This window comes from Vanellus vanellus (genome assembly GCF_965231255.1).
Source record: "Vanellus vanellus genome assembly, chromosome: 2".
NCBI classification, from domain to species: Eukaryota; Metazoa; Chordata; class Aves; order Charadriiformes; family Charadriidae; genus Vanellus; species Vanellus vanellus.
In genome coordinates this window covers 58,991,607-59,009,360 of record NC_138906.1, presented here as the reverse complement: position 1 = coordinate 59,009,360, position 17,754 = coordinate 58,991,607, and the positions used below count along the sequence as shown (strand labels likewise).

The 17,754-nt window shown below is 40.2% G+C and overlaps 1 protein-coding gene across 1 annotated transcript in view; it reads left to right on the top strand.

Moving 5' to 3' along the window:
- The window catches only part of PDE1C (phosphodiesterase 1C), a gene marked incomplete at both ends in the record, with an annotated part of 391,441 nt that overhangs the window by 38,069 nt on the left and 335,618 nt on the right, over positions 1 to 17,754 (top strand). Inside the window, 2 exons of the mRNA XM_082479397.1 lie at positions 7,133 to 7,183; positions 12,794 to 12,965. Of these exons, the coding sequence (XP_082335523.1) occupies positions 7,133 to 7,183; positions 12,794 to 12,965 (223 nt within the window). The remainder of the gene's footprint in view (positions 1 to 7,132; positions 7,184 to 12,793; positions 12,966 to 17,754) is intronic.

Sequence of the window (17,754 nt, the reverse complement as noted above, 5' to 3'; positions counted from 1 at the left end):
GAGTGGAGAGCAAAGAAAACCAGTGTCTCAAGGAAAGTACTGAAGTAAGAAGCTTTTGCAGATTTTCACTCAGATTTACTCCTATTCCAGTCTGCTCTAGGCAGACTGGGGTATCTGGGCATCCTATGAGAACAATAGTTTATGGAGTGATATAGGAAATGGCACAAAGACTTGATTTTTGTTCTGCATCCTTGCTTCTGGATGGGGAGGATGGCTTCTCAGCTATGCAGGAACATACCTGGGTCTTTGTACATAGGAAGTATGACTAAAAAAGGGTAAGGGGTGCAGTGTGAGAGAGAAATTAATGTGCTTGGGCTCATCCAGCCATGGCTGTACTTCCACTCGAGTGCTACAAGTTGAGGGGAACATGATGAGCGATGGAGGAGAGGGTACAGAAGCTCAAAGACGGAGGATTGCTGGTGGGCAAGGGCATGCCAGTCAGGAGAATGTCTTGCTACCACATCTGGTACAACTTTCCCGTGTCTGGTCACTATACTATTGTTTATATGATGTATTTTCTCATGGAAGTGAGCTAGAAGTCATGGTAGCCCACATGGGCAGAATCCTGTTCTAAAAATTGCATGGTTTATGATTGCCATCTATCTGTCTTAAATTCACTACACAGAAATATGTGACCTAGACCAAGCTTTCCAGATGTATATTTACCCTCAGGAGGAAGTTGTGAGTGGGTTTGCTACAACGGTCAATCTGTTAGAGGTACCAGAAGTAAGAAATCTCAGCTAAATGTAGAAAATTAACCTGGATGTTTCCAGGTTAAAAAAAAAAGAAGTCATGCTTCAGAAACCAAAAGTTAAGGCTGCTTCATCATCTTGCAGTGGAGAAGTTTTATCTATCTATATAGTTCCTTTTCCCTCACCTCCTGATTCATAGCTTTTGTGGTAGCCATTTTCAGGCTCTTAGCGAGCAGTTAGGGGTCCAGGACACGCTGTTGGTGACTGGGTGTGCCAGAGCCATATGTAGCTGTGCATGGCCAGGGAGGCAAAAGGGCTGCGCTCTTTCTACTCTGAAGACCGGCATGGCAGAGGTTGGGAATGAGAGGAGGCTGGAGCTTGTGTGACCAGAGCCATTTGTTCCGTGAACTTGGAGAGCTGGGGGATATTTGGTCTACAGAATAGATATAACACCTTGAATAGATTACACAAGATTGCGTCTCAGTTTTGAGGTTAGGAATATGTTTAAAATGGGCCTTGGTGCAAGGAAGGTGGTTTTGGTCCAGGTAGTTGCTGGTGTTTGCTCTTATTTTCCTTCATCTCCAAAGCCCAGCATCAGGGCTCCTCCAGTCTTTAGGTGCCAATAGGGCCAGAGTTTGCAAGTTCAATGTTTGCACCTCTGCCTTGAAATTAAATTTCATTGTTGCTCAGTAGGGTATTGAATGGTTCTGGTTCTTTTCATGTGGTTTCTTTTCATATTTTGCACCTGTTTCTCATAACTCCCCTGGGTACACCTTGCCCTTCTGAAAGCATTTCTGTGGCTGTCGATGAGACGCAGAAGCTCGGAGATCTGTGCATGGAGTCAGAGTCCCTTCAGTGAGAAGCATCGACGATCTTCAGTTGTCTGACGGAACAAAGTGTTTTCCACTGCAGAAGCAGCTTTCCCATCACAGATACAAATAACCTACTGTATAAGGATCCTTTCATAAGGAAAATGAATCATCAGTTGTGTATGGTGTTCCTCTCCCAGTTAATGAAGAAGGACAATGTTTGGTGTATAGTGTCGTTGCCAGGCAAACAGCAGCAACAAAAATCCATTAGGAGTTATTTCAGGAAATGCTGGGTGTAGTATGCCTCTTGGTTATTACTTGTAAGTGAAGATTATGGACTGCTTTCCAGAAGTATTTTGAAACATAGCTCTTGTTTCGAATGTGTTTTGTGATCTTCAAGGTACATCCAGGAGATGCATATTGTGCCTTTTCCATCCATGTAATTGGTTTATTACTTAATTGTAGTAACTAATTAGAAGCTTAAGTCCAGATAGATAGTCAAGTCTTCCAGTATTTTTGATCAGCCAAAGGTTGATGCATATTCTTGTAACTTTGTGACCCTACCCTGTTTTGTTTTATAGGGTGTGTTAATACTGCCTGTACTGTTGTTTACAGCATGAGCATTTCAAATCATATCAAGTTGCTGGCGTTTCCTGTGTGGTACTGGGATTCAACACTCTGGGAAACTCTTTGGGTGACTGACTCTGGAGGGGCCTGAATAATTTCTGGCTCAGTAACTGGCTGCATGGTTCCTGTGCTTGCAATTTACGTAGTGCTGGATAAAAACTCTCAGAAGCAGAATTTGCCTCATTATGAGGCATTATTTGTATGGTCTGAGATTTTTCTGATCTCCTTATTGGACTCAAAATCCCCCAATAACAGGTTTTCTTATGAGGAACCCTAGCTTCTGAATGGGTCAGAAAGCCACCGGGAAAGCTTTCCTTCAGTACTATTGTGCTTCAGATCCCTGTGTGGGACTGATCTTGTGTAGGATTTTTGTTAATGACTGTGACAGAAGAAAAAGGAAAGTGCTGATAATTGCTGCTGATGACACAAAGCATTGCCAGTACAGGGGGAGATCTGAATATCTCACAGTAAGATCCACGTGACCTAGAGGATGGAGTGAACAACAAGGGCTGAGATTAAGAAGTACAGAATGAAAGATCATGCAGATAAGGACTTACTAGCAAAAACTTCTGCTAAAATCTGTTAATTAATTGGATGAGAGCGGTGTCACAGCACACAACTAATATGTGACCAGGGAAGAATAAGGCCTCTTAATGTTTACATACAGTACTCATGAGAAAATGAATTGACACTGAAGGGGTTCAGTAAAGACAGGGAGGGGATATAGAGATACCTACTCTGTAAGGCAAAACTAGATGATCATGGTGTGTTTAGTCGACAAAATGATGGTGGAAGGAGGAAACACAGTCTTTCTGTGCTTGAGTCAGAGGAGGATTAAGCACCAGAAAAAAGAAACTCTTCAGCTTAGAGATTGCTGGTGCAAGAACAAATGGATATAAATTGACACAAATTAAATGACAGGTCATAACCGACACTGCAGTCAGGTTCTGGCTTATAATATTACATGGGTAAGCAGAAAAAACAAGCTATGTTTAAGATCGAGCTTGATAAGTTTATAAAATGTCTAATGGCATTATAGTCTTTGAGAACAAAAACCGCTGGAGTTCCCAGAGATGGTCTTACTTTCATTTGCCTGTAAAAAGTAGACATACACAGTTGTCTCAGCAGTTTCATGACTGTATTTTATTTTCCTGAGTTTTAAAGGAAAAGATTACCAGGAGATGGTATGTTAGGAAAATCCAGAGATTTCTTTTTACAGGACTGCTATTCAAAATATCTGGCATCGAAGAGGAAAAGAAAGAAAAGAAAAAGAAAAATCCTAGAGAAGAGTTTATTCAGATTGTATGATCAATGTAAGTTTATCTACATATCTGTGTTCTCACCTTATCTGATGTACTTTTCCTCTTCCTAACACTGGTAAGTTTACTAGCAGTGTGAAATACATAGTTAAGCTCATCTGCCCTTTGGCTGATTATAAAAAAAAAAGTCGTCTCTCTGAAAGAATGTGTTTACTGGTGGGTAAAAAATAACCTGACTTTCTTTTTTCAGCCTCTCACCTGCTTAATGGCAAAATATAGATGATGTGCTATTGTCTGTCAGTCTTGATGAGTCAATACTATGAAGTGGTATATTTTTCTTTGCATTGCACTAGAAGTTTGACAAAGGATCTTTGAAAGCTAAATTGGCTGAGGGGGTGTACTGGTGAAATGGATACATTCTGTAAGAAAAAAGGGGCAAGCTGTAGGAAATAGTTTAACAGGGCAGACATTAAAAAATGAAACCTGCCCATGAAGAGGACACACTGTGAACTCGCATATGAGTGATCCATGTTAATCAAAGAACTGATCGTGCGTAGGAAGATATTTTTATAATTGAAGTGAGGGGCTCTTGAGATTTCCAGGCAGTTGTGGTACAGCATAATACTTTTGAAATGGAAGAAACTTGGCTAGGCTTGGTATTTGATTGTCTGCTTGGACAAGACAGCACAGACAGAACGTGACGGTTTTGCGCTAACAGGGTGATTACATGACAACATCTCCTGTCTGTCATGTCTGTCTTTCTGAAGGAACAGAAGTTACTTGTAAGCTACCTGCATGTTGCTATTACCCTCACCAAGATTTATTTGCTTCCAGGTTAGAATGGAAAATAACTTCAAATTGTACATGGCTTAGTATTAAAAAAAAAAATAAAATAAAAACGGTGGGATGGAAACTGAAGAAGGTCCCACCCACTTAGGATAATGAAGTAAATATCTGCATGCTGATAGTCTTATCTAATCAGAGACAAAAATCAGCCTAGACTTCAGCATACAAGGGTAGAGTGTGGCTGACAAGCAAGCATATCTGAAGATATATCAGTATGGGAAACCTTTAGAAATACCAGAAGTCATCTTTGGTGTAGGTTGTGGCTTGTTCTCTCAGAGATTTGGCTTCTTTCTCCAGCTTCATTGATTCATACCTGCTTTCTCCCAAAAGCTTATTACTATTAATAAACTTCAATAAACATAGGGTGGGCAAGATTTCAGGCCATCTGGAGAAAAAGTCTTCTCTCACATGTGTTATATACATAGCTCTGTTAGTTCTTTGTGTCTTTGAAGACTCCTGTAAGACAACTGTAGGATATATATGCAGAATTTCCACAGTAAAATCTGCATCAAGTAAAATCTTCTAAGATTTTTCACCCAGAGCAAACGCAGAAATAATCTTTGCCTCTGAATCCCTTTTGATTGCAGGGCTAAACAAACCTGAGATCTTGCCTCATCACATCATTGGTCCCAGGCAGTTCCCGGGCAGCAGTTAGCTGCTCACTGGTACCAGGAGTCTTGCTAGTAATGCAGGTGCAGCATCCCCAGTGCTTTCTGTCCTGCTCATTGCTTTGCTGTTCTACCTGCACTTTTGCTCCGCATGGCTGTATGCCAGATGGAAGGGCATTACTCTGTATATGACACCATCTGATGTCTGGAAAGCACTGACAACCGAAAATGAAACCACGCAGCCTGGAATTGGAAAATGCTTATTTTGAAGGGGTTAACAACACCTGTTGCGTTGGATGCTGTCAGTCTGGGAACTGAACTGCCCAAACACAGATGCTGGGTCGAGTGCTCTAAAACTCTTGTTGCAACATCCAGCTGGAGGGTGGCACAAAGGTAAGATCTTGTGTGCACCTAAAGCCGCTGGTGACGAGGGAGTGCCATCTGTCACCAGAGTGGGGGAAATACTCTACAGCGGATAATAGTGCAGTTAAAAGGCCCTTATCTGGCTCTTTCCTCATTGATCTAGTAGATCACTTGATGCCTCAACTTAGACATCAGTGCATGTTATGAATTTGCCCAGGCTCTCTTGTGAAACAGAGAGATACCTAGGACCCCAGAGGGGACCAGTCTGTGAGCTGATCTCTCAGCATACCCCATGCAAGCCATCATCACTGAGTTAAAGACAAAGCCTGGCTGCTTGACCTTTACATATTGGCCGTAGCAGTGTTTTCTGGCATGGTTTCTGGTCTCACTGGGTCCAACTCTTTTGATCCCTGCCCCGTGGAAGATGCTGCTGCCTCTCCTTCACCATGCCATTACCTCAAGCAGAGCCATATTTGACTCCTAAACTATGAACTGCTCTGGAACTGCCTAACTCTCTGAAGTCACTCTGGTGTCCCTGCGCGAAATATCCCGGGTGACCTTATTTGATTGGGGTTTGTGCTGCTGGTACCTGTGATGGACTTAAGCCAAGGAAGGTTGTCTTGTGGGATCAGGGAGACCTCAGGGCCCTCGCGCCGGCTAGCCTGGAGAGTTCCCCAGGCTGATAGAGAAGCATCAGTGTTTTAAGGGCACCATCTACTGGCTAATGGGAGCAAACTGAGGTAGTGATTTGCTAAGAAGTCCCTCTGTTCACTGCAATGAGTGCTGGAGCCACATTAATCAACAGGTAAAGATTGGAGAGCAAGTAGGGAAGGCTGGAATGACACTGTGTGTGGGTCTTAAATAAAGCCAAGGTTAAACCGACAACTTGAACACTTGTCAGAAGAATTAAATTTCATCAAAAGTCTTTTCTGTCTTCAAAAAGTCCATTATAGTTTAGTTGACATTATCTTGCTATGAACCTGTGAGTCTCAGTCCTGGTCATATTTTGCATCCTTTTGTGGGATTTCTTAGCTTGATTGGTCTTGTCTCTAGAAAACAGCATTTTTAAAGCAAGCAAAGAATTGGCAGGGTTTCTGTGTGTACTTATAATATGCTCTCTTCCCTATGTGCCCATCAATGCTGTTCCTCATGATTATTCTAGCTACAAAAAAAAAATGTTATGGGTGGTAATTTCTCTCTTTGATAACTCTCCTCTTGTTTCAGCTGTATTTTAATATTGTGAGAACCCCAAAGAGTCATTTATGCTCTTGACTAACTGCATCCTGGCTGCATACGGTCACAGAAATATTCAGAGCTATGCCGGTATGAATCTGAGGAAGAAAAAAGTAGGATTTGTTCAGGTTTGTTTTTATCCAAACAGATCGAAATGTCAGAGGATTCCTTTGCACAGATCCTTAAATTTCATTTAATTTGCTATTAAATGATCCTCTGGGCTTCCAAAATTGCTAGTGCATTTCCTTATATAGATGGAATAATAGTTTTTTCTTACCATACTCATTAATGCAAACGGGAAAAATGATGTTTTATTTAGGACTTGGAAAAAAGTCCAATATAAAACAGGATTTGTAAGGATGCCTACGATCATATATTGCTATGTACTATTCATGGTTAATGCTTGAATTTCAGGAAATTACATAATTCAATTATTATCTGGACAAGACAATGTTTACAGGTGCTTGTGGTGTGTCCTGCTGAATCTGAAAGCCAAACATGCAAAGTAATATATTTGGTGGCATTAAAAAAAGTGTTAGGTATCTATGTGTGTGTACACCTATATGTATATATCCAACTGCTGTTACCGTGAACAGTCTTCTCTCCTTTATAAGCATGAGAACTGCTGTTACCATTAATCTTAATGTAACACTTAAATTTAATGATTTTTATTTCTCTGTATTTTCTCATTTCAGTTGCAAACGAGACAGGTGACAAAAATGCACGACCACTTTCACGATTTGCCCGTAAGTAGCCTTTTTTATTTTAACTGGCTGATTTGTATATGTTCTGTAGATATGTACACATTTAATAAGTTTTTTTAATCTCCTATTATGTCTACCCTGTTATTACAGTTCATTTACAGTACTAAACTGAGGAACTATAGTACTTAGTTGGAAAAGTTACTTAAAGAAATTCAGTCTTATTGGACAGAGCTGATGCAAATTTAAAAGAATGGAAGGCTTTGTGGCCTTACTGTTGTCTCAAGCATAAAAAGTTGTAACAATATAAGTGTCGCATAGCCAGCTGAACTTTACTACAGTGGCTACAGAGGGATTTGGGTCAAGCCTTAGAAATAGCATACGAAAAATGTAATTAAACCTTACTGATAGCTCCTCCATCACCTTTTGCTTCACAGAGCAAGGTTAGGAACTAAAGGTATGGCTTTGGGCTTGAAATAAGTGTCCCAAGTTTGAACAAAACAAAGGGATGCATCTGGTAATGTAGCACCAACTGACCATGACTTTGACCATGTGGATTATTAAAAACACACACAACAAAAAATGTAGGAATGAGGAGAAAGATAGGAAATCCTTTTAATAATGCATGCAGTTTCATGATGATTTGTGATCACTTAGCAGGGAAAAAATCTCCTTCTCGTCATTAAAAGGGGGCATTTGCTATTGATCGTGGGTGGTGCAGATAAAAACAGCAAAAGGATTTACATCTGTGATGCAGTATTTCACACAGTCACAGGATGGCACTCTGAGCATACCATACTTCACATAGGTAGCTAAGGTGTATAATGTAGAAGTAAGGTCTGTGGCTATGAAATCTGTTGCGTGTAGTGACTTACAAGGCGATTGAGCAGAGTGAACAGGACTGAGAGAAAATTATACTGGCATTCGTTATTCCTTATTTAGGGTTTATTTTCCTTCATGTTGCAGACAGTAAAGCTTAAAAAGGGACTCTATTCATCAATCCTGGCTGATTCAACCCTGAAAGTGCATATGGCAAAGGAAATCACAAAGTAATGTAAATGTAACTACAAACGTTTTCAAGTTCTTTATCACTCTGCTTCTTTTCCTTTATGGTTACTGAATACTAGGTACAGAGTTGGAAGATTGAGCCCAAGTACTGTTTATTCCTGGATATTTGGGTTATGAGGACTTCATGCTGCAATATTGCCTGACAAGTAGGTCAAGCATAATGTCATGACATTTGGAGCTGGACTGGCATTTCAGTTCTGATTCTGACGTTCGTATGAACTTGATTTTTGGTGAATGTGTATAGGGTGCAGGGCTGAGACCCAGGAACAACCAGGTTCTGTTCTTGCTTTAATCTTGGCACTCAGCCAGGCAGCCAAGCCTTATTTGAAGAGGTATAAGTGACTGCATTACATGGAAGAGGCCAGACTGGTGGATGGCTGATTGGCATTAGATGGAAGAAAACAGACTGGCAGATGGTTATCAGCTGAACGAAAGCACAGGATACCCCCCTTATAGGGCCTCATTGTATGACCCAGTGCTGCATGGGATTGTGTGGAGGTGAGATCAAGGCTATTTGACAGTAACAGAAATCAGAAATGCAATGCAGAGAGGAACACTTAGATAAGCCTGGTTGGGAAGGAGTCACAGAGGCATAATATAGGGACGAAGGGAGATAATTCAAAGTGTAAACCAGACCTTCACTGTTAGGAGTTAAATTTACTGATCTGGGAGTCAGGTTGAGCTAGCTTCTCGTAGGGTATCATTAATAATGACTGTGTGATCATGCACAGTATAAGGTGACAACTGTGTGGGAATGGGAGGGAAAATTAGAATGGGAACTGTCTGAGCTAACACGAGTTAAATGGAGAATGGGAAATGTCTGAGCTAACATGAGTTAAATGGATTATGCCCAAGTTTATGCTGAAAATACTATAACCTACTTTACCATACCATGTTTCATTGACCAAACAGTTGAGTGCAGATCAAACACTCAAACACATCCTGACTGAATGGCAGCAAACGCTGCAGCATTTGAGAACAAGGATTCAAACAGTAACTGATGTCATAGAGGATTATAATTATTATCCTTGTGTCTGAGTCGCAAACTAGAGACTGGGTATCTTCCTGGATTGCAGCTTTCACATTAATTCGAACGATTAATTCAAAGGCAATTGATAACTTCACAACAGAGAATGGGATTTCCATTGCTCTGTAACAACTGCCCATTTGAGAGCAACAGTAAAACCTTCAGAGTGGGATCACAGTTGGGCTGTCATTGAACACTTGACAAACCATACCCGTTTTGGCTGACCTTTTTTACCTGATCTAACTTCCTGTGCATGCAACCAAACACAAGATAACATACAGAAACCCAGATGAGCCTTGTCTGTCCTGACTGTTGTCCACAGCTCTCTGGAGTAGCTGTTTCCCCTTCAGTTCAGGAACAATGAAGAGGGAAAGGCTGCTGGTGTTAAGTGAGGCAATGGGAATAATAGTTGTGTGGTTACTGGTGATCCAGGTAGCTAGAAGTGCAGTGTAACAATATTTTCAGGCTATACTGAAGTATTTGAACACCCACCTGCAGATTTTTTAAGCAGAGTTCTGCTTTTTAAATTATAACACCTAAATCTATTTTGCTTTTGTCTCTAGCTCAGCTATGATAATCTTTGACAGGGTACAATAAAATGAGGGAGAAGCATTTTTGCAAATGTTTACACTTATTCACAAGGATTTTAAATTAAAATTAAGTGTTACTCATTCCAGCGCTAGGGCTACCCAATCTCCTGTACTCTTAAATGTCAAATTCCGGTCAATTTAGGGACTTTAAATTTAAGAGGTTACTACTCTATTTAGCAGAAGTTAATATGCCTGGTATCTCACTATGTCATTTTACCACAAGTACCACTATGCCATCTATCTTTGAACAGTTGTGACTGTGGAAATTTCAGTTCATCAAGCTCTCAGCATTTCAGGCAGCTGGAATCTCCTAACTGATGTCTGTTCAGGCAGGTCAATTAAATAAAAAAATCATTTGCCAAATGCCCTTCACCTGAGCATAGCTATGGGCTGATTAGAAGAGGTGGGCTCTAGTGAAGTTGGTTAATTCATGTCACTTGGCTGTTTTGCCACAATTGATCTTCAGAAGAGCAAAGGAGAGCTAGGTCCACAGCCCACATCTAATCATAGGGGAAAGCTGCATGGGATGGATATCCATGCTGGAGGAAAAAAGGTATAGGTGTATGTGTACAGAACATAGGGGAAAAAACACCTATATATACTGAAACAAATACTTGATTGATTTTGTACTGGTTTTGTTTAGAGAAAAAGAAAGAAAGTGGAAAAAGGCTTGATTTGAGTGATTATATGGTTTTCAGTGGCAGGCAGTTAGCCAGTCAGTGTTGGCTTTCAGTGGTAGTGCAAGCAACAAGCTACTTTTAAGTGCAGAAAGAGTGCTAATGTGTTTTTTTTCCTGGACCATGGCGTTGTCTTGAGCCTGACAAGCTGGAGGGCTTGTAGAATAAAAGAAAGAGTAGAGCTGAGGAAATAAGAAGAAGATGGTGGCTTGGGAAGCTCAGCAGATTCCTTGGAGTAATTGCAGGAGAGACCCCCAAAATTATAAAAGTAGCTTCAAGAGAGCCTCTTTTCCACAAAATATGATTTTAATAGCGCAAAACAGCTTTTTTACAAGTGCTGATGTCCTGCTTTCCTGTCTTAGTTGCCATACAGGCTGCACACTTCTTTTCCTTGTTGACTGTATCGTAACAGAGACTTAAACTTCTGGTTCCAACTGTGCTGAATATGCCATACTTCTGCTAAAGAAGTGATCCTCTCAACCTACTATAGGGAATCACAACATTTTTGGCTCTATCACAGGTGGCCTGTATGGTCAGATAATTTAAAACTCTTACATCTTTATATTTCCCTTTGCAGAATGGGAAAACAAGTGCTTGTCTATTCAAGAAAAATTAAGAAATCTGGGGAAATTTGCATGGTGTCATAAGGTTGCATGTCCTTGAGTGATAAAGATGTATGGATGTTGCATTTATTTCTGCAGCTGTAGTGTAGACATTACTTTGGACTACCTTGTGTGAGGAGTAATTTTTCTAGCTATTGTACCACAGAACTCAGCATAGGATGACAAGGCTACCTCTAAATCTGAGTAAATGTGGTCCTTGCACTTTAAATAGCTGCTGACAATTAAGAGCAGAGAAGCCTATGAGCATGGAACTTTCCTGATTAGCTGGGAAATACTCTGAAAATTACTTTGGAATGGGGAAGATAGGTGAGGATTCTTGCTGATCTGTCTTTGCACCATGTAGGCTGTGTGAAAACAAGGTATTGAAGACAACCAGCAAAATAAGGCTGCCATCACGTCTGTAGCAGCAGATGTTGCTGCTTCTAACAGGGTAGCTTCTCATGATGTATTCCCAGGAGACGTTTATAATAGCTCTTCTATTTGGTTTCCTCTTATGTACTTAGTGTGTACTGCAACAAAAAAAGTCAGCCTTAATCCATGTGTTAGGTCATTATTTGTGTCTCTTCTGGATGCTTAAGTCTGAATGCTGGGAAAATATTTGAAAATTTTACCTGTACAGTCTCTTATAGAAATCAATTGCTGACTTTAGAAATATCCTATTTGTCAGATTTTTTTCGTTTTGCATATTGATAAAAAGCCCATGGAGAATGACGACCAGCAGAATTGGTACATCTTATTACTTTGGAATCCAGTAAGATTAATGCTTGCTGCACCTGTGTTGTGGGAAGCTTCTTAACTGAAATAATCAGTATTTCAGTACTTAACTGCTCTTCTTGGGATTTGCTAACTTACTCATGTATATTATATAATAATTGAAAGTTAGAATGTGACACAGGTGTTCAGTATGGGGAGTATCACTGGGATTTTCAGAAGTGCCTAATTTATTCAGAAGCTATTTGGATTTTTTTTTAAATAAGAAACAGATTCTTAAACTTCATGAAGTGTAAGTCAGGTATTCTCTTCTCCAAAGGCAGGGAGCAGATCTGACTGAAGAATGCTAAGTGTACTTTGTCAGTGGAACTAGACTTACAGGTGAGCATAGGTTCTCTGAATGACAAGTAAGAGGCACCTGGTGGCACTTCTAAATAAATGTAAAAAGATCATGTGTACAAATGCTTTGGCATTTGAAAGTCTACTGAGAAAACTTGAAGTTTTAACAGAAAAGACATATGTTTTCTGATACTAGTCCTTCAGTCCTTTAACCTATAATTTAGCCACTATTAACTTTAGTCTAAGAAAGTCAATGATTAATATTGTATTGATTTGGTACTTTGTTTTTTGGTTAGTTATTTGGCTTAAAATACTGCCACATCAATACATGCTAGGATATAATCTAAGTATAATGAGGAGAGAATGTTTTTCATCAGTATGTGAAAATTCCGTGTTCTGTAATCAAATCTTTTTATGGGAAACATTACAGTCTTGGATTTGGAATGGCCTGAACATTAGTGCTTATTTCCACTTTGAGCTTTATTTCAGCTTTTCAGGCTTAATCTTAAACTGTAGTGATGCAAAGGTAAAAAGATAACAGACAATCTTTGTTTTCCAGACTGCTCAGAGACTGGACGATAGGCCTAATTTATTTTCCTTCTTGCTCTCTGTTTTTGCAGGGTCTAAATCGCAAAACTGCTTATGGAACACCATTATTGGTGGGCTGACCGGCAACCTCAAGGAAAGGCCAAAGCCAACTATCATCAGTGACCCTAGACCTCCTGAAGAAATCCTAGCGGATGAACTACCACCAGTGGACAGTCCTGAGGCGTTGGTGAAAACATCTTTCAGGTCTGATGGATATGAGTTTACTTTGTTTTTCCTTGAGAGGGTATCTTTTTAAGATTAAGTCTGCAGTGTGGGTTTGGTGGGAGAAATCGATGCTGAAAGATTCTACAATGCAGCGTGTCTTTGTACTGACCAAGGGTGAAAAAAGAGGTCCACAAACAATACTGACTGGACTCGTCTTTTGCTTCTCAGACCTCATTAGCCTTCTTAAAAGATTATGAACTAGACAGATATAAATACTGTAACTAGTTAAAATGGTCGACAAAGACAGCTCATTATATGAAGATGTCTTTGAAGGTTGGTATTGTTTCATTTGAAAGTGGTCTAGTGATGAAGATGTGCACTTTAGGTCAGATGATGTGCTTCATTGATGCAAGTGAGAGCTAAATCTTTTTCTGTTGATGTAATGTCTTGAGAACTGTCTAGCATTAATTTATTTTGTCAAGGAGAAGGATTCTGGCCAGGGGGTTGTAAGCCAGTGATTGCTGCTGTTATAAAGTGATATATCTGTTGCTGGGTTTTCCTCTCTTTTGTTTAATCATGTGGACATAGAGTTGTCAGATGTTTCTTGGAGGCATGTTTTCTGAAAATAATTTTCTCAAAATGAGGTAAAATAGAGAAGCCATGTGGACACAGTGGTTCTTTGACCAAAATGTGATAGTTGATGTGCCCAGCACAAGCAAAGCGAGTGGCAGAATTGATTTTTTTGTGTTTTTTGAGCTTTTTTTGGTTGTTTTTGAAAAAACATGCTCTACTTTCCTTTTATATTGTATGCATATGTGTGCAAACATAAAATGGGTTTTGCTTTGGATAAATTTCTCTGACTGCAGTGATTTTGATTATACCTCAATCTGTCAAACTAATTTCAGTCTTCATATAATCATTATTTAGAAGGTACTTATTTAAGTCATTATATTAGGTAGTAATTTCAGGTATCTTGTTTATACTGCTTGACATTTAAAAACATATTACCGTAAAGTGAGTTTATGTCAGTCTATATAAAGAAATCCTGTAATTCCATGGTGCATTTTTCATTCTTTAATATTTTTATTGAAATGATTCAGGACAAGTGTTTCAGAACTTGGATCCTCCTTTTGACATGACCTGTGGTATTTAATGGCTTTTAAACACTTTGTGTCTCTCATATTTAAAATCTGTAGTTTCAAGAGATCTAGCTCTTTTTCAGTTTTTACTTCTCATAACAAATTCTGGGTAGTAGCGATCCTTACGTTGCCATCGTCAAGATAATTTCAACCATTTTATATGACAAAATAATGTCACAGCATTTCAAATGGCATGATTTGATTATGTGAGTAAGGGTGACTTGGAAGAAGTGAGCTTGTATACAGCATAATAAGGACTGATGAGTTGGAAAATGTGATTCGCAAAATAGTTTCACTAATGCATTTTAAATGGCTTTATAAACATTACAGAACCCTTGTATTTCATCAGTTTAGAAATTACTGTACAATGTGGCATTTTAGGGGGCTTTTATAGATGAAAATACAAACAAATTGTTGTTACAAAGTAAATTGTAACTGTCTAGGCTTATAAAGGAAGCCCCATGTGTGTTTAAGAGCTATGCAGAGGAGTGGAAGATAAGAAAGAGCATTGCAATTACTGTCTGAAGACATGAGAAAATAAGAACACTGCAGTGTTTTTATTCAGTTGGGGATCATGTTGATATTATGGTGCAAACTGGGGCTTAGGGTGTTTAGGAGGCAGTAGCATCTTTTGTACAATGGGTTGCATGTTTGATTCATCAGGGTCTTCTGTGTGTAGTGATCTTCAAGTGCTTCCTTGACAAAGTTTGACTGGTGTGTCTTGAGTGCTAGTGATTGTCTGGCAAACACGGGCTTTCCTTGTTTCTTGTTTACTAGACAGGAGTGGGAAATCTTGCTACCGTGTTGCCTTTTGGGGAAAGAAATGTGCTTTATAAGTTGTCCAGTCCAGCACGTCTTAATTAGGAATCTGGTGGCTGAATCTCGGGGGGGGTGGGGCAATGTTGGGCATGTGTGAACTGATGAAGGACCGGGCCTTGTTTTTGAACGTGACTGCTACAAACTGTAAAATCCATCGACTCCCTTACTACTGATTCACCGCTGTTACAGAAGTGTATGGCAATACTATCCCTTTCATGCATAGTTAAAAAGAAAATGTCTCTCCAGTGTCAAATGAGTCACACTTCCTTGTGATTGCATATATTTTTATGTGAATACATATAAGCAGCATGAAATCCCAGTTGCTACCTCTTGTATTAGATCTTGTTTTCTACTATGCAGTACTTATTGCTCTGTAGCTTGGAAAATTAGGAAGAGATATATATTTGATTTTGTTCAATATCTAGATATGAGCTTAAAACGCATTTAAACATAAAAGGAGTAATGTGGTTATTTCAATCACTTCAGTCATACTTTTCCTGCAGTAATAATCCATCTTTAAAATGTAAAGCAAAAACCAAACAAACCCAAGCCCCTCTCTACACCCCAAATAAGTATAAAGCATTGTTTCTCTGTAATGAAAAAGTGTTCTGATGGTCTTCATTTTCTTATACAATTACTTTACTATCTCTTTTCTGAAGATACCAAGAACAAGCACCAGATTGGTCCAAAAAAGGTTGAATACCTTTCTAAAGAGAGAATTGAGTTTGTAGTATTTTGTTTGCAGTATTGCACTGAGTGAGCAGTTATAAGTAATTTTGTGTCTTGACAAGTTACACTACTGCAGTGCCTAAAATATAGATTTTAAAATCCATTCTCACTGGCATTTAGTCTATCTGTCTAGTAAAGGCAGGGGAGGCCCCAACTTGAATTACATTTGAAAATACAGTGGAATACGGAGAATGTCAGGGGAAAATTAGACACATAGAGGTGATTAGCTTCTTGGCCCACACTTTATGCAGCAAATCTGATACATCCACTATCTTTCTTTGCACAAATATGCAAGTTGACAATTACAGGAGCTGTGATCACTTTATTTTTGAATAGCTGTGCATGGATCAGCATCCATGCGTGTACAAACTCTGGAAGTGGCTGTGGATTGATGCTCAGGAATATTAGGTGGTGGGCGTATGGTCTTGTCAGGGCTGTGTGATCTAGATATTGGCTGGAGATGTCAGTGGTTGTCGACACTGAAGTCTGTGACTCAGAAACTCTCTTCCTAGATCTGATTTTTGATCTGCTAGGTTCCTGTAATGAGCAGTGGTGCTTTTGGTAAGAATTAACAGTGGTAATTAATGAGCTTTTAAGGAGACTGTGACTTTACAGTAATAACTGTGTAATAATTTTACCTTCTGTGTGCAGCTCCCCAGCAGCACTACCCAAGCAGGCAATTTGATAATGCTGGGCTGGTAGCCACCAGGGGGAGCAGAGAAACAAGAGACAGGTTTCGGTGCTGTTCTCCAAATACCATCTAGAAGTTCGTGGAAGTGCTTTATGTTGGAGGATACAAGAGGAACTGTTGCATTTGTCCCCAGACTGTTGCCCGGAGTAAACCAAGTCACCAGGGTGGCACTGCTGCAGCTGAAAATTTGATGTGTCCAAGACATCATGATTTCTCCTAGACTTGTTTGGTTTTGATGTACGGGAGAGATGGAGTGTTATTCTGAGTCTGGAGATCTGAGACATTGCATTGGGGTATATGACTGTGATGGTGCTTATGGGATGTAAATGGCTGGATCTTGTGGCAGGGGAGATCCCATGGTACAAGGTGACTGAAACATCCAGGGAAGAATGGACATGCTCATCTGAGACAAAACATTCTGTGCAACCTCCCATCCTAGTCCAGGGCCTGCATGCCAGCTAAAGTTGGTCTGGAATTGCGGCATAGTCCAGCTGGCTCGCTCTAGCACATGGGGGCTGGAGGCAGGAGTGTTTCCAAAGTGATAGATCAGGGTAGCAGGTAGCTGAGCAGATGAGGCAAAGACCCTCCATCCTCTACCAGATGAGCCTTACTGGGAACATATGTAGCTATGCTGAACTAGGAAGTGATGTATATTGTCTGTTACCAACACCATATGTCCTGGGAACCAGAAAGGCAGATTCAGTTCCTTCAAGGTCAGAGTGTTTTTAAGCTCAAGGCTTGCATGGGTTCTTTATTTCCGTCACCTTTCAAAAACTTCCAGCTTTTAGTTTGAGGCTGGTAACACGCCTGCTTACTTAATAGCTGCTTTTCCTATGTCAGCTGCAAAGTTTCTTTATCTTTCCAAGGACTTTGCTTTCCTTATCTGCTTCTGTTCTGCTTTGGGAGTCTTAAATCACACTGGCAGCTAATCTTCTTGTATTTCTGCTTCGGTCATGGGTAATGTAAACTCTTGCTCGTGCCAGCTACTGGCCACTAGGTCTACAGGATAGAGGTGATACTGCAGCGCTCCACATGCAAAAACTTCAGTCACAGCACCGTGTGCTGGGAGTCAGCCCACAAGCCTCAATTGTGTGGGTCAAGGTGGCATCAGTGGGAATAAGGGGCATGAGCCTTCCCCGTGCCTTGCCTGAGTCATAGCAAGAGCTCATCTCCAGTCCAATGTCCGAGAGGGACCTGCAGGACTACTCCTTTACCACCTCTAATGTTTTAACACTCTTTGGGCAGCAACGCAGCTCAGCTGTAGCTACCTAAGCTAGTATGTGCGGTCTGAAAATCAGAGGGGGGTGATGCTGTGCAGGAGATCTGTGACCATGACCACAGAAGAACAGTTGAGGGCTAGTCGTGGGGTAGAATAAAGCCCACCCTCCCTCCCTCCTGGCTGTCAGTATTTGTTTATTGCCCTTTTTATTTGCATGTTTGTCTTGTTTTT